Raw genomic sequence first — 18,054 nt, forward strand, 5'->3', positions numbered from 1 at the left:
AGGTGCGCTGGCAGGACCTGTGAGCCTGGAGGGGACCCAGGCGGGAGCAGTCTGTGCCTGAAGGGCTGCACCCCGGGGAAGGGACACATGCTGGAGTTCATGAAGAACTGCAGCCCGTAGAAAGGGCCCGTGTTGGAAAAATTCATGGACTGTCTCCTGTGGGTGGGACCCCATACTGGAGCAGGGGAAGAGTGTGGGGAGGAAGGAGCAGCAGAGATAAAATGTTATCAACTGACCACAGCCCCCATTCCCCATCCCCCTGTACCACTTGTGGGAAGGAGGTAGAAGAATCAGGAGTGAGGCTGAGCCGGGGAAGAAGGGAGGGGTGGGGGGAATTTAAGATTTGTTCTTTTTTCTCATTATCCTACTCTGTTTAACTGGCAATAAATTGATTTCCTCAAGTCAAGTCTGTTTTGCCTGTGATAGTAATTGCTGAGTGATCTCTTTCTGCCCTTATCTCGATCCACAAACCTTTCGTTGTGTTTTCTCCCCTGTCCTGTCGATGGAGGAGGAGCGATAGAGCAGCTTGGTGGGCACCTGTGGAAGCCACTCATGTGGAAGGGTGACAGTCACAAAGTGCACATGGACCCAGAAGCATTTGGAAGCTTTCTGATCATTATCTGTAACACCTGATCAGTCCAAATCTGAACTGGCAATTTTGCATGGTAAAGCGTTTGTGAGATAGCCTTTCCTAGCCACACTGAAAATACTGCAAGGGTATGCTGCTGATAAATGAAATGGAACATGGAGAGAGATACAAAAGTGTATATGTGTACACATATGTACACACACACAAAAACACAACCCCAAGATTCACAAGCCTCGAAGTACAACTAAGATCTAGACCAATTTCCAACTCATTTTTGGAGTTTATCCAAACAGCTTTGCACATTTTAAAATGTTAGCTACAGGCTCAACTCAACCTGAAAGTCTTGCGGGCAACACTTTGGCTGACAACATAAGTGAACCAACAAGAAAAAAATTTAAAAGATGTCTGTCAGTTTTTAATTCTGCATTGATTTTGTGACTGGAAAAAACTCAGATGAAAACTACTAAGTAGTTATACTTTGAGGTAAAGTTACAGCTGTGTAATCTTGATATTTTTGCTCTAACCCACTACTTTCTTTTTAACCTGTGGAAAAAAGAGGAAAAGCCACCACAGTCCAGTAACTCAACTGATTTTACTTACCTTAAAGTCATTATTGTATCTACCGAAGTTGACTCGGCCCATATTCTCTACCAAGATGTCCAGATTTGCTCCAGCCTTCCCAGTTATATTTATCATAAGTGATTTGTCCCTTTCAAGGACACCTTGAGGAACCTATATGAATTACACCAAGAGGAAGAAAACAATAACCACTGAAAAACCACAAAACTCTGTTATTTGTCTCTTCAACTTGCATGAAGAAAAGAAAGAGGACAAAGGAAACAAACAACAAAAAGTAAAAAAAAAATTTCCTTTCCTCTTCTTGCACACATGCGTGCACACACACACACAAAGCTGTTATGTCAATATTTACATTTCAGTACATCAACTGGATGTGCTACTAGGCAGCATTTGTTCAACTGACACCATCTCTTTTCTTAGCTGATTTCAACTAACTGAATCCTAGCAGTTATTGATTCACCTGACTCACAAAAAGCAAGTTCTCAAATGTAGTCTACTGACTGAGAAGATTTTGGCAATATCACTGATTAAAAGGGGCTTAATCTTCCAATTAAGCTCGCATCAATATTCAGTTTTATTTATTCCCATTCCCACAACATAACAAAAGAACAGCTTGACCTGGACACAACGGTGACGAGAGTCAGCATAGGTCTAAGATTGATTAAAAAAATATGCTACCAAAGTCTGTCAATTTATACCAATTCTCATTAAGCATGAACAAAACCCTGCTCAAGTAAAGAAAGGTAAAGTCCACATCCTGTATGATAAAATTTTTTTTTTAACTTGTGGTCAGAAGCCAGTTTCATATGGCAAGACATAGGCTCAGGTCTCCACTTCCCCCCACCCTCAAAGGAAAAAGAGAATTAAAAAAAAAAATTTCTACGGAAACACTTTAGAAAGCCACCAAGCACATATACCATTAACATATTTCATGAATCTGCAAGTAAACCCTTCTTCTAGGGTTTTTTTTTCTACTTAAGTCATGAATCTGTATCAACATTCAAATATCTCAAAATTGGAAACAATTACATTTTCCTTAGAAATAATAGATACTCATATTTTCTGAAATACAAATATGAACATTTAGCATGAGTCAACTGTATACTTCCTTCATCTGATTAAATAAGATTATTTCATAAAGTTGTTTTGGTAAGCTGGAGAAAGGAGTTAAAAAAAAAAAGGCAGTATCCATAACTTTTGTGAAGACCACTCATGGTAGAAATTAATACCACCAAACAATGTTTACCCCGTCGACAGAGACATAGGCACGATCGTGGACTCCGTTTAAAGGTGAAGACAGTTGTGTTGGCTCTGTACAGTTTTTCGGAAGTGTAGTTCTGTACAGTACAAACCCAAAATACTAAGAGAAGAAAAGAAAGGAAAAAACTCAGATTAATGAACCAAGTCATTCTGTGGCTTCAATTGAGATCATGAATTAAAAATATCCCACTTTCCTGACTACACGCTTGGACTGAAATGTTAACTTTCATTCACTTCAGATTTCCCCATTAGGAAAGCAAAAAAAAAAAAAAAAAGGTCACTCATTAGACTTGTTCTCATCACAAAGTGAAACACCGCAAATTAAAAACAAGTCAAACAATGCATCATCTCTTTCACTTACTAGCCACAAAACCATTTATCCCTGTGTCCTGGTTTCGGCTGGGATACAGTTAATTTTCTTCCTACTAGCTGGTACAGTGCTGTGTTTTGGATTTAGGATGAGAATAATGTTGATAACACACAAGAAGCTGGGAAGGGACACAGCCAGGACAGCGGACCCAAACTGGCCAAAGGGATATTCCATACCATATGACTGTACTGTACGCCATACTGAACAATAAAAGTAAGGGGAGTTGGCCAGAGGGTGGCAGCTTGCTGCTCGGGGACTGCCTGGGTATCAGTCAGCAGGTGGTGAGCAACTGCATTGTGCATCACTTGTTTTGTATATTCTTTATTATTATTTGTAATAATGATAATATTTTCCCTTCCTTTTCTGTCCTATTAAACTGTCTTTATGTCAACCCACAAGTTTTACCTTTTTTCCAATTCTCTCCCCCAACTCACTGTAGGGGGAGTGAGCAAACAGCGGTGTGGTGTTTAGCTGCCTGCTGGGTTAAACTACAACAGTCCTTTTTGCCTATATCCATCCTTTATTCTATACCTTCTATGTCATGCCCAGGTCCCACACTTTCCAATACATCCCCAATTAATTACCACGACCTTTCTCATCTTTTGATATATACACACAGGTATCATTCCCTTAGTCTATGGGTCATCCCTCTAAAATGTCCGTTGAGTTCATTTAGTCCATGACTTTGGGCTCCATCTGTCATTACAGTCCTTCAGGGCAAGAGAGATGGTGTGTGGTGTTGGATTGTTGCATCCTGAAGCCAGTTCTGGTTCCATCACCACTGTGCTTATCTGGTTCTATCATTGCTGCACTTTGCTCAGTTTCACCAGAATTCATTCTTCATTTATCTGGGTAATTCTTACTGTAATACCATTGATATGGCGTACAGCAACCATAATAGTGATGACATACAATATCATATAGCAATTAACATCATACAATTTAAATGATTGGTTATTCTTACCTGAAATCAAATCCCCTTGAGGCACACATGTGACTTCCCCATCCTTCTGCATTACCCATGAAGTGCACCCAGGTCCTTGAGCAAACGCAATCTCATGAATGAGTTTGCCTTTGCCCATGACAGGAATAACCCAGACTGTCTTCCCCAGTACATTTATTTTTTTTTATGTGCACTACAGGGGCTTTATCCTCTTCTACAGTACATAAAAGTTCTGACTAAGCAGGGCCAGCCCAATTGACAGACCCTTTAGTGTTGACTAACCAGGTGGCCTTTGCTAAATGTGTATGCCAATGTTTGAAGGTCCCACCACCCATTGCTCTCAGTGTAGTCTTTAACAATCCATTGTATCATCTGATTTTCCCGGAGGTTGGTGCATGATAGGGGATGTGATATACCCCACTCAATGCCATGCTCTTTGGCCCAGGTGTCTATGAGGTTGTTCTGGAAATTAGTTCTGTTGTCCAACTCAATTCTTTCTGGGGTGCTATGTCCCCATAAGACTTGTCTTTCAAGGCCCAGGAGAGTGTTCCAGGCAGTGGCATGGGGCATGGGATATGTTTCCAGCCATATGGTGGTTGCTTTCACCATTGTAAGCACATGGCACTTGCCTCGGCAGGTTTGTGCGAGTGTGATATATTCAATCTGCCAGGTCTCTCCATATTTATATTTCAGCCATCGTCCTCCATACCAGAGGCTTTCACCGCTTGGATTGCTTGATTGCAGCGCATGTTTCACATTCATGGATAACCTGTGGAATAGTGTCCATGGCCAAGTCCATCCCTTGATCACAAGCCCATCTATATGTTGCCTCTCTTCCTTGACAGCCTGAAGTGTCATGGGCCCACCAAGCTATAATTCATCCTTATGTTGCCAGTCCACCTGAGCCACTTCAATCTTAGCAGCCTAATCCACCTGTTGGTTGTTTTGATGTTCTTCAGTGGCCCGACTCTGAGGTACATTGGCATCTACATGATGTACCTTCACAACCAGGTTCTCCACCCAGGCAGCAATATCTTGCCACAATGCAGCAGCCCAGTTGGGTTTGCCTCTGTGCCGCCAGTTGCTCTGCCTCCATCACTGCAACCTCTCCCACTGGGCATTTGCCACCATCCATGAGTCAATATAGAGACAGGGCACTGGCCACTTTTCTCATTCAGCCATGTCTAAAGCCAGCTGAATGGCTTTCACCTCTGCAAACTGACTCGAATCACCTTCAGCAGTTCCTGCGACTTGGTGTAGGGGACTCCATACAGCAGCCTTCCACCTCCGATGCTTTCCTACAACACAGCAGGATGCATCAGTGAACAGGGCATACTGCTTTTCAATTTCTGGTAGTTTATTATACAGTGGGGCCTCTTCAGCATGCGTCACCTCCTCCTCTAGCAATATTCCAAAAATCTTTGCCTTCTGGCCAGTCCACGATCACTTCCAAGATTTCTAGATGACTAGAGTTTCCTATTTGACCCTGTTGTGTGATCAGTGCAACTCACTTACTCCATGTAGCATCAGCTGCATGATGTGTAGAGCACACCTTGCCTTCGAACATCCAGTCCAGCACCGGCAGCCAGGGTGGCAGGAGGAGCTGCACTTCAGCACCAGTTACTTCCGAAGCAGCTCGAATCCCTTCATAAGCTGCCAGTATCTCTTTTTCAGCTGTAGTAGGCCTCGGGTCTTCTGTATCCCCGACTCCAAAACCCCAGGTGTCAACCTCAAGTCTCCCTTACTAAAAACAAGCTGACTTTCGCATCCAATATTTCTTCTTGTGTATAGGGGCAACTGATAGCGGCACGGGTTGGTTCTCTGGTTCAGCTGCAGTGCCTGCCACCAGGGCTGGAGTAGCCGCAGTGCCTGTTGTTTTGTTGTCAGATCCAGAGAGCTTCTCTTCCCCTTGAGGGTAATGAATAGCATTGAACAGGGCTTGGTAGGCATGGGCCAGGCCCCAGCACATTGCAGTGATTTGTGTCTCTCTGGAATTGCTAGGGTGACAGCACACTTTTTCCAAATATTTTACTAGTTTTTCAGGATTCTGTACTTGTTCAGGGGTGAAGTTCCAAAACACTGGAGGTGCCCACTGTCCTAGGTACTTGCCCATACTATCCCATACACCCTGCCACTTGTAACTATCCATCCTCGGGGCAGATCTCTGGGTGGTATTCTTAAAGAGTTATTTAACCTTAAACAAGACCTGAAACACATTCAGGAGACAGAGCAATAGGAACATGCTGGTTTGAACATCCCAAGTATATTAAAAATTCTCAAGAGCTATTGTAACTAGTCTGGAAAAGAGGAAGGTGAAGGAGTGGGGGAAGGTGTTCCCCCTTGTCTCCCTCATAGATCGGCTGAGGAGAAAAGGTAAACAGTGTAATTACTAATAGTTTCCAAGAGATGGTTCCCAAAGTATGGAGGTGACAGCAATCCTGAGTACAAATACCAGATTAGTCTCACGACCAGAGATTTTATCATATCAAAAGCCAATGTTACACAGTAGAGCAAAATAACATAATTCAGCCCCCAGAGATGATAAACAGCACAACAGAGAACATATACAGCAAGTAAGGTGTTACACAACACAACTCTGAGAAGAAGCGCAACAAGTCAGAGCAAATAAATCAACACTGTGACCAGCGACTATTAAAACTAAAATAATATAATGAATACTTGTAGGAAATTTGTTTTAACATGCTCTGGTCAGATCTGTCATTATCTAAACCCTTTGTGCCCCACGTGGGGTGCCAAAAAGGACTGTAGGTCAACCTGGCAGGCAGCTAAACACCACATAGCCATTCGCTCGCTCCCCCACAGTGGGATGGGGGAGAGAATCAGAAAAAAGGTAAAACTCCTGGGTTGAGATAAAGACAGTTTAATAGGACAGAAAGACAGAGTCCCTCAGCAGAAAGGGAAAGATCTTTGACTGTGAGGGAAGATACGGAAAGTCACCAAAATTGACAGGGAAACTGATGCAGAGACTGAGAGAAGGGGAACATAGGCAAGAGTGGGAGTCAGCAGAAACCACAGGAAAAGGCAGAGAAAGGAATTTCTCCTATCTCAGCCAGTGGGGTGAACGACCTTGACAGCAGGTTGCAACAACTCCAAGAGGTTGCTCCCAAAGGTTTCTCACACTGCATTCTCTTGCCTCACCAAACACATAGTAAAAGAAAAAGACTACAAATAAGTAGGAGGTCCATAGAAGTGTCCAATAGATTGCATTCCCCAATCTCCACGCCCCCTGACTTGTATGAGAAAGCAGTGTCTCAGTCACTGTAATCACTCTGATAGCAAGTGGGGAGAGGCAAAGAACGAACAGAATAAGGAAAAATTATAGTGAAGAAAAAGATGGATTAAAAAAAAGTCTCTTAGGAACCTGAAAATCAATACTTCAGAGAGGAGAGAGATAAAGGTGAAAGCCTGGACAGCATAGATACCTACATTCACGGAAAGAGGAAAACCTTGGTTGCAAAACAGGTGCACTGTAGAATATGGAAAGATCTCCAATGCAAAAATCCTGGGCACATTTAAAATACTATTACTTCTGTGCTGAAATAAGATGTAAGACACTGGACATAAGACAAGTAATACCATAGAGGTTTACAAAATTACTGCAAAGTGCCTACTGAAGGAATCCTCACCTGCTTTAGCTGAACAAAGGTTAATGGGTAAGTGCTCTTCACTGGTCCAGCAGATGACAGCCTGTCAAGAACCTCTACCACAGTGCCCACCTGCAGCACAGAAAAAGCAGATATATGAAGGTCAGTAAATTTCAATCCAAATACAATAGCTTGCATATTCCAGCCACCTCGCTGCAACTGTCCAGAAAGCAAAGAAATCTTAAGCTTTTACATCATCCTTACAGACACATTAATAATACAATACAGTACAGAGAACTGATGAACCCTGAAAGAAACATGCTACATGTGGATCAATGTTTTTAAAATCCAGATGTTCTAAATTTGCTATGCATTTATGAAGTGATCTTTTATTATTTAATGAGAACTAACCCAGGAGTTTCTCACAGAAGTTCTATAAACTGCTCCGGACAATTAATACAAAACAACTATATTATCTTAATATTGTTCAATTATACTTACAATCAAGCTAGGGGAAAATGCCACTGATTTCCCGTGAGTTACTCCAGTGAGCTAAGCAGGGATACAATTTGGTTCCATCAAGAGTTATCCAAGATGAATTTACCCTATTTAGTCTTAAATGATTTTAGAAACCCAAAGGCTGTAATTCAGTGTCACATGTAAGTAGTTGGACTGATTTTAGTGAGACTGGGAGCAAGGTTTAGGCTAGTCACGTGCATAAGTACCTTGCTGAATAAGAACTTATGTGTGTACAATTAAACTGCCTTTTGTTGCCATCTGCAATTTCCTTTTGTGACTATACAGTTTTCTACTCATCTACAATCCTCTCTCAAAGTCTAGTATCAATTTTATGTTAGACAAGATGCACACAATATGCCTAGTGTCTCACAAGTTCAAAAAAATTAATTGCATTCATATTTTTCATGCAAGGTATCAGTCTGTTTCACCAGAAGCATTGTCACTGTTCAGTGGCAATTACACATCAGACATCAAAAATATTTTTCAAATGCAGATTTAATTTTGAATGCTTGAGAAAAAACAGCAAAAAAATTAGGCTTTTGAAATCTCATGTAAAACTGAATACGGTAAGAGAATCACAGCAATACAAACTTCTGAGGCTACTTCAGTAACAGAAGTATCAAATTTTTGCAGAGCATACACGAAAGTCAGCAGTGCTGAAATACTAAATTATTGATTAAAATGTACATCACTGTGTGAAATGCTGTATGTGACAGAAGTCAGCATGACTCATTACGTACATGCAATTATTTCTTCAGTATAGTACTGGTTTTGGCTGGGATAGAGCTAAATTTCTTCATAGTAGATAGTATGAGGCTATGTTTTGGATTCGGGCTGAAAACAGTGTTGATAACACAGGGATGTTTTAGTCACTGCTGAACACTGCTTACACAGAGTGAAGGTCTTTTCTGCTTCTCAAACTGGCCCACCAGTGAGCAGGCTGTGGGTGCACAAGAAGTTGGGAGGGGTTACAGCTGGGACAGCTGACCCCAACTGATATTCCATACCATATGATGTCATGCTCAGCAATAAAAGGTGGAGGAAAAAAGGAGAAAGAGGAAGATGTTCAGACTTAACAGCGTTTGTCTTCCCAAGGAACCATTACACATGACGGAGCCCTGCTTTCCTGAGGATGGCTGAACACCTGCCTGCTGATGGGTACTAGTGAATGAATTCCTTATTTTGCTTTACTTGTGCACATAGCTCTTGCTTTACCTGTTAAACTGTCTTTATGCCAATCCATGAGTTTTCGCACTTCTACTTTTCTGATTCCACCCCCATCCCCCTGGGGGAGAGTGAGCAAGCAGCTGTGTGATGCTTAGCTGACTACCAGCGTTAAACCACAACAAGCATGTAGACATAGATCTGTATGGACTTTTGAAATGAGCTTATCTCAACTCTTTAGCTAGGAACAAGAAAGTAAAAGGAGGCCATAAGTATACAAAGTGTAATGCCATCACTACCTGGAGGTTGGGTCACCCTCACTATTCCATAGCCAAGCATGTCCACCCTGGCAAGAAGGCTCTTAGACAAACAATGGCTTGCAAAATTTTGATGGAAGTAGTTTGCTCTTATGTTTTCAGTTTAAGCATTGTACCCAAAATAACAATCAGCTTTCATAGAGTAAAATTCCCCAAATGTTCCGGACTCTGTATGTGCTCCATTCCTTATCTTGTGCTCCGCCAAGGGAGCCAGTAATGTTAAACCAATATGCTGGACTTGGCAGGCCACAGGAGAGACTGAACTGCCAGGTCTTGTACAACAGCTGTAAAGCAAGAGACGAGTATCTTTGCACAGACACTGGCAGAGTTGATTTATGTAACTAAACAACAATCCTATGAGCATGAATAGTCTTGGCCCTAGGGGGAGAATGAAATTAGAAATTAACGTAAGCAGTATTAAGATGGTCACTTGAATGAGCTACTAACTGGCAATGAGTGCTGCTTTGTGCCTTGCTGAACTGAGTATTAGCAGCTTGTACATGTGCTTGTTTGACTTTTTTTTTAAGTTCCTGCTACCAAGGGGGCTTCTGTTCTGAATACACACAGACCACATATGATTCACTTATGGACTAGGCTGGTAGCAGCTTGTTTCTTTGAAGCTTCAATAGATTACTTTTGTTCAGCTTTTCACTCTTAAGTAGTGCATACAAAAAAAACCAAAGCAAGATCCGCTCTTGCTTCAAGTTCCTGTTGAGTGCTACTTAGTGGACAATCGGTATTGCAACAGAAACTTAACAGTAAATTTAAAAATTACAAATATTGTCAAGAATTTTTAAAAACTCAACCCATAAAACAACAGATGACTACTAATAAAAAATAGCAATATTTTTTTATCCTCCAGAGCAAGATCTTCAAAACCAAACTGTAAGATCAAGCATTTAAAAAAACCAAAAACAAAACACGAAACAAAACAGTTCCCACAGGAATCCTATAAACTACTTGTAGCATCCTGTTTGCTTAACCCCTTTCTACCCCCAACTCATATCAGCATTGCCTGCTACTTGCTATTGCCTGAGCCCTCCACATCCTAAGAACCAAGTACATCTCCAGAACATGGGAGACTGCAGGTTGCAGTGCTGGGACAGGCATTTCCTTGTGACCAAGCACTCCTTAGGGCCCTCCAAGTGGTGACCAGAAACCACCACCTGCTCACAAGCCTGCACAGCCACACAGACACATTGCAGGCACTAAGACTCATTTATTTCCCTCTGGAAATGATGCTCCCCACATTCTGGGTCTTAAACCCCTAAACCCTGTGATCTTGCTCACATTTCTTGAGCCCATCTATTGCTATTCTGCCTTTGCCTGCCCTCATTCCTCATCTTCAACAGTTCTCTTTTGCATCTGTGCAACAAGATTTTTTTTCATTGTGGCCTGCTTTCCTGTCTTCTACTCTTCTGTAGCAATGCCAGTGTCCTCAGCATCTTTTAATAAATTACATTTTTCCCCACCCAGGAGAATTCTTTAAAATAATTCAGTAGCTCAAAATGAACAACTGTCTGATCAAGCAACAGCAGGGGAGATTTTGGTTTGGGTTTTTTTTGTTTTGTTTTATTTATTTCTTTTCCTTCCCCCACATTGGGTTCCCCAATTATTTTCATCTGGAGCAACCTATTTGCAAGCCTCCAAAAAACAGCAAATATGACAGGCAGCACTACTAAGGGCAAAGATCTCTTTTCCCCAAGTTTAGCTTCTGAGTAACTGATCAGGTACTTAAGGACTGAATTGTCACAGAACATCTTGCGGGGGCGGGGGTGGTGGAAGAAACAGCCTGTTCTGATTACATGTCCCTCTGTAAAGTACAACTTATGACTCCTGAAAACACCCTGGAGCCTCCTTTCCGTCTTCCTTTCTGCAAAAGTGTCAAGGGAGTTGGTTCACTGCTGTAAAGTCAATGTTCTGCATAGCAGACTGACTGCTGGACCTCGACTGCACAGTGAAGCTTCACACAGTACCTGTTTTAACACTGACACTGGAAATTATATAGCTGGGAAGTTTACTATTACCAAAGAAAGTCCTATCATTTGCAATATTCCCTCTCTGATATTCACCCAAATACATTCAGGCTTCCCCATACAACAAGGTGCACTGAACCTGGTCCCAGCCGGGGCTAGAATGCATCACAGAGTTGGGAGGACATCTTCGGCTGGGACCGTACAAACTCTCCGTGATTTGAGACTTGTCCTGTGTTGCAGGGTAATCAAGCAGAGGAGTAAATGGCTGCTGAAGTTAAGCAGTTGGTTCACAGAGCAAAAAGCAGCCTTGTTCCCAGAAAAGAATTCTAGGGGCTTTCACTGCAGATGGCAGTATATGCATAGGGAATGACAGGAACCTCACACCTGGCAGTTTAGACATGCCATCTGGATTCCCAGAACTGCTGGGTGGAGAGTAAAGCATCTCTCAAAAAAAGCAGGAAGTGTAGAAGGTGAGAAGGTGCAGGAACAGGGCTCTCAGTGTAATGGCCAGGCCAAAGCTGTGATATTTGAGCAAGCTTAGTCATCTGACTCCTCCTTTGTAAGACAAGTGTCTGGGCCAGGCACCCTGCAGTATTCATTTCTTGAAGGCATGAAAGAGAAAGTTTTGTTCTAGTGAAATAGGGCAGCCCTATCTGAGAGCCATGAAGCATGAGAAGATGGGAGAGTCAAAATCTGATTGCTAGGCTCCCAAATGCTGGCAACCTATCATAGCAGCAGAAGTGGTGAGTATACTGATAATGGTATATAGTTAAACGCTACCAGTGAAACCTCATATGGCAACCCCTGCCCTATAAGGTTTGAAGATACTCAAAGGTTGTTCAAAATGATAATGATCTGTTTCAACTTCACTGGCGAATCACTTTTATACGAATAGTATTTCTGCTCACCACTTGAGTGGGATGACTTGAAAATGCCTGCAAAGTCTTATCACTACCAGATTTTGCAATGCTTCAGCTGCAATGCGTAATGGATCAGACACATCACTGATTGGAAAGGTGGCTGCCAAATTAAAATTACGAAGTATAAAATCAAAGCATTATGAATCATAGTATCCAGTACACCAACTGCAGTAACTCTCCACCTCAAAATAACTTGTCTGTGCCCAGCAGAATGAATATAGCCAAGTTCATACCTGCTGTCTCTTTCATCACCCCACAAATCATCCTCTACACTCACTGCAGGAACTCAGTTCTCAACTGTATTTCACAGAAAATTGTCCCTGGTTCTAAAATGATGGTGGACAAACCCCAGCTACTCATGTCCTGATCAGTTAGATCACTGTTGTCAGACAGCATATAGCAAGGCTGGGTTCTGCGTGCTAGGTTCTGCATGTCTTTCCCTCAGCTGGAAACTAATTTAATTTCTGTCATCAGCTAGAGATTTTCACAAATTTTGTAAGAAACTTTATCAGTAAGACTTTCAAATTTATTGAAAATGTTCCATATTCAAAATTTAAACACCTAGAGGTATTTAAGAGATACGTACATCCTACCTGCTGCTTCTACTTCAGAGGCATCACCAGCTACAAAAACACTCTGCTCATACCAGCATTCTCCCAGCTGCACTACTCATAGACAAGTTATCTCAGACAACTATGATTCTGTTGTGTTAATAACATATTCATTTCGGTTTAGAAAAACTTCAGGCACATACTGCATATTGTAAAAATTACCTTTTTATTTCCAGATAACATGCATTTTCTCATTTTCCACCATGGGCGTGATTCCTAACTCCCAAGCTCTGCTCCCTCCTTCCTGAAAGTTTGCTTTCAAGGTTTTCCTCTTTATTTTGTATATCTAGACTGTCATGCTATCTTCATAAACATTTTTTGCAAAAAAACGTACAGCATTACGGAAAGACATACAACATATTACAGATGTTAATTTACCTTCTGCAAGCGGACGTTCCCGTATGCAAATTTGGGTGTTGTTGGAGGGATAGGACCTTCCGGTAACTGCTTATACTAGAAAGGGAAGGAGGGGAAAAAAAAAAAAACAAAAAAAAAACCACACAAACAAAACACACACACACACATGAAACTTAAATATAAACACGCTGTAACTGAATTCTCACTTTCCACTTCACAACTTACAAAAGCAGAACTTTGGCTAAAAGTAGATAATCTCACTGTGCTGAAGGATTACAGCTGCATCTAGTCTAAGATGGAGGATTTTTTTTAAAAAAAAAACAAAACCAAACATCTGACTTGATCACATATGGTAAACGATTTTTAACAACTATTCACCTCGAGGTAACGGTAAAAAGCATAGCAAACAAACGAGCTGTCAAATAATCACAGTGCCCTTGGAGCCCTCCTGTGGTTACAGTATGCATCTTCTACAACCCTCCTGCAGTCATCAACCCAGTCCACGGGAGCTTGAGTTAACTTTTCCAAGTCCGTAGGGCAGTGTTTCCACCTGACCCTTCCTTAGCAGCACTTTGATATGGGAATTATTAGCCTCTTGTGCCTTTCATTTCAATGTTACTACACTCGACCACCACCTGCTAATCCATTACTGCCTGGGCTGGTTTCTTTGAGAAGCAGGTCTTGAGACCACAGCCTCTTCCACAGCTTCATGAACCCTTGAGGTCCCATTGTTAGCCTCCCTCTGGTCCTGGTCTAGACAACTGCCCAATCAATCCCATGGAAACATGCAAGAAACACTCTGACTGCCAGGCTATTTCTTCTTACTTCTTGCCTTATATCTCTAGGAAGAACCATCTGAGATCAGCAGAGTGAAGGAGTGAAGGGTGTCTACCACTTTCTCAGACACCTCTGAGGAGCAACAAATCTAGACACTGGCTTTCCGCCCCATATCCTAGCCTCCTCCTTTCTGAGCCTACAATCTTCCTCTCCCCTTGCCATCATCCTCTTCTCCCTTTCCTGCCATCACTGGTCTCCTGTAATGTCCACTCTTCCCATCCGTTCTTTCATTTACTGAACATGTCCCTCTCTGTGCATTATAGAAAAAAAACTTCTGCAGACAAGATACCCATGTATGTGATCAAGCAATCTAAGCTTACCTTTCAATGCACATGCACAAATGACTGCCCTTGTGATGGTTATCTTAATCTGCACATTCGGTGACTTCTGAGTGCTTACTTTGGCAGCTCCTACATTTATTTTTTTTAAATAAATTTGGTGAGGGGCTGAAAGGGCATTTTTCTTAAGAGATTTTACTTTGATTCCAGCTTGAAACTTTTAGCACAAGGTATGATTTGCTGCACTTACACATGGTATATCCAGCATAAAACTCATGCTCAAAAGCTCACCTCTGCACCAAGACAAGGGTTTTTCTGTTTAGGTGGTCAATATTTTTTTTATTTTTTTAAAAAAAAACAGACCACAGCAGTATGATTCCCCATACCTCCCAATTCTCCTGTCAAATGTCAACTATGTACTGATGAAAGCCTGATTTGTATTTCTGGTAACAAGTTCATTTCTTCCTTTCTGTATTTGAAAATAATCCAAGATATTGAGGCTTAGAACAAAGAAAAACTATATTCACCCAAGAGAAGTTGTCAAAAGTAGGAAGTCCCAGCCCAAATAGTAAAAATTAGAGAATGCTGTCAGCAATTGAAAGAAACTGTAGGCTGAAACCCTTCTTCTTTATCACAATTATTAACTGAAGGAAACAGTAAAGGAAGATTATAACATGTTAGCCTTGTAGCACATCTAACATGTTGAATGCAGTCATTAGTTACAGGCAACTTAGTTTTCTTTCATCAGCTCCACCTCAAACTGCAACTGAGTAGATAGACTGTGATGGGTTTAGAACCCACAGCAGAGACCGGAAAACTTCACTGAGATCCTGTGGATATGGAAGGCAAGAGATAAACAAACCACACCAAAAAAAAAGCTGTACCATGACCCAACACACCTTAGGTTATACTGAACACTTTAGATCTTATGAAGGCTCTCTCACTGCACTAGAACACTACTTACATTTCAGACAGGGATCGTGCCTTGAAGAAAACAAAACCAGGAAGTTTGGGAATTTCTCTGGTCAGAAATTCCCCTTGAAAGGCTATCAAAATTATCCCATCAACAGAAAGCTTAGGGATAATAGAGAAATTGAAGAAAATGACCCACAGCAGGCATTCCACGGGGCAGAGATAAAGGCATGCTCAACCCTAGAGGAAGTGTAATATACTTTTGGGAGATCTACTCCCATCAAAAAAAAGTTTTCTAGTGAATAGGAATGTTGCTGGCATGCAACAGGACAGCAAGTACAAGCCTGAGCCTTGGGATTCCCATGGAATCTGTTTTTAAGCTTTATCTGAACAGCCTCCAATGCAAGACTACTCAAAAAATCCAGATACAGGTTCCACGTTTCACTTCAGTCTCCATTTTGTAGAGACACTGTGCATTTTTACAGCAAGGCAAAGCTGGTCCCACCCACTAGCTACAGTTTGTCGCATCACAAAAACAAGATGTGTTCATTTGAATAAGCAAGCTCCTTCTCACAGAGGCCCAAAACCACAACATGAAGCTTGGGATACAGACAGCCAAAGCACTAAGCTGCAGGTCACATCAGGCTGACATCCCGTGATGAGACTGAGCTGACTGAATGGCTCATCAATGCTGAAAGGGAAAACCTCCGTTCGCTCCTCCTCCATCTCTACACCCAGCCAAACCCTTTCTGCCTCCCCTTGCTCCCTGTGTGCCAGCACTGGCTCTCACCCAAGCGAGTGAGCTGATTCAGTTTACTGACCTTCAGTTGAAAAAAAAAAAAAAAAAAAAAGCAGAGCTGAATCATTTCGGTGTCAGATCTGCACCTGTATCCCCTCCTCTGAAAGGAAGGAGGGAGCCATCGGAACAGAAAGGAGAGCCAGAGAGGTGTAAGATCTTTCCCCTTTGGTAACAACAAGGAGTTAGGTTGGCCTGATCACCTTGTTCTACCTTACTTCCCTTACCTGAAGAAAACAGAAAGTTCAGAAGTAACCTATACCAACACAAGAGTGAGTGAGTTTGCAGTACACCAGGGATGTTTCAGAGAACCATTCCAAACATGTCCCAGGGACACTCACCATACCAATGACTTCCCTCAAGGCAAAATATTTTTCTGTCAGATCCCCCGCTTCGCTCAGTGGAGCATCATAGTCGTAACTAGTGGGCTGTGGCATATAGGGCATATTAGCACCTAAGGGAGGAGGGGGGAAAAAGGCAACAGAGTGGAAAACTTGTTTTTTTCCCCAAAGGTATCAACTTTCAGAATTATGCTGGCAATAGACAGAGAACAGCTAGTGCAGTCATCTTTTGTCATGTGAAAGCAAGCATAGCTTATTCTTTCACAGAATATATTACTACCTAATTCATAAACAGCTCCCCTACATCATCAGTATCACTTAAATAATTTCTTACCATTCCAATAGGCAAAGTTAGTCCCACCTATAAACATGTACCTAAAAAGCAAAAAAAGTCATCCACTTAAATCAGGTTCTGCTGAATTGCGAGGGAAAAAAAAATCCCCCCCAAATTAACCTCTACTGAACACACACTTACAGGTTAACATTAGCACCACGTGCCAGGATTTCATTAAGTGTTTTAGCTATAGCTTGTGTGGGCACAACAGAATGACGGTGCCCCCAGTGATCCAACCATCCAGTATAAAACTCAGAATTAACCTGAAAGGAGGAAGGACAAAAGAGGAAGGGAAAACATGAATAGGGAACAAGAACAGAAAGCAATGTGATTTAAAGTTACTAACTGTAAGAGGGAAGGAAAAAAAGGCACCTTGACTCATTTGAGCCATTTTTAAACTACTCTAAATACAGCAAAGTATACACTAAGTCAGTCTTTTTCAGTAGATTACTGGTCAAAGAAACTGAAGGATTGTTCCAATGATTTTATATGGACACTTTGAAAATAATTGCTTAAGTACCAAAAGAGCATGGATTTCCTTGGAACCTGTCAACATGAACATGTTTCAGATGCTTGGCATTCCAATAAATGATGGAATCAATACATTCTCTGCATTATAGCATACATAGACTAGATGCAATGAAAAATAAATCAAATACTCAGATTGCATTCTAAACAACTTCATAGCACAGAGATAATCATGTACCCTCAACAGGCCTTCCCCCTTGGTCAAAATGGCTTCCAGAGATCTCACATGGCTTTATAGCTTATGTAAAACCTCTAGGGTAGCTGAAAACAGGAAGAAACTTCTAACCTGCCCTTTTAATTTTGCTTTTAACTTCCACCTACACACATACCTCACTAACTCATCTAATCATACTTACTGTTTCCGCTGCTTTGTAAACACTTGTCTTAGCAAGGAAAAAAAAAAAATACTGAAACAAAATCAATATCTTTTGAGACTAAAATAGTATTTGCAGAACAGCAGTTAATGTGGATTTGACAAACACACAGAGAAGCTCCTCTGTTCAGTTTTTCTGACTTGGAAATTATATATATTCATAAACATGACTCTAAAACTGTCCAACACACTGTTGTCAACTCCACTTTTATCAACCACTGCAAGATCAGGAATGATACAAGAAATTTAAGTGAAAAGACATACCAAAGGGCCCGTAGGTTCACTGCCCCTCTGAGCTAAGAATGCTGCTGTCACATTGCCACCTATAAGCAGACAGAAATAAAATTGAGTTGCTACATCCATGACTTTTTCAGTCCTTCATTTTACTGAAATAGGTCTCTTATCTCTCTTCCAACACCTAGCAAAAATCCAGACAAGAAAATTA

At 41.5% G+C, this 18,054-nt stretch overlaps 1 protein-coding gene across 1 annotated transcript in view; it reads right to left on the minus strand.

Annotated features, from left to right (window-relative positions):
* Nucleotides 1-1,171: 1,171 nt before the first annotated feature.
* The window catches only part of GLB1 (galactosidase, beta 1), a gene marked incomplete at its 5' end in the record, with an annotated part of 28,287 nt that continues 11,404 nt past the window's right edge, over nt 1,172-18,054 (minus strand). Inside the window, 8 exons of the mRNA XM_009705066.1 lie at nt 1,172-1,321; nt 2,415-2,528; nt 7,389-7,478; nt 13,232-13,306; nt 16,375-16,487; nt 16,709-16,749; nt 16,850-16,971; nt 17,874-17,932. Coding sequence (XP_009703368.1) covers nt 1,172-1,321; nt 2,415-2,528; nt 7,389-7,478; nt 13,232-13,306; nt 16,375-16,487; nt 16,709-16,749; nt 16,850-16,971; nt 17,874-17,932 — 764 coding nt within the window. The remainder of the gene's footprint in view (nt 1,322-2,414; nt 2,529-7,388; nt 7,479-13,231; nt 13,307-16,374; nt 16,488-16,708; nt 16,750-16,849; nt 16,972-17,873; nt 17,933-18,054) is intronic.

This window comes from Cariama cristata, unplaced genomic scaffold (assembly GCF_000690535.1).
Source record: "Cariama cristata isolate BGI_N322 unplaced genomic scaffold, ASM69053v1 scaffold878, whole genome shotgun sequence".
NCBI classification, from domain to species: Eukaryota; Metazoa; Chordata; class Aves; order Cariamiformes; family Cariamidae; genus Cariama; species Cariama cristata.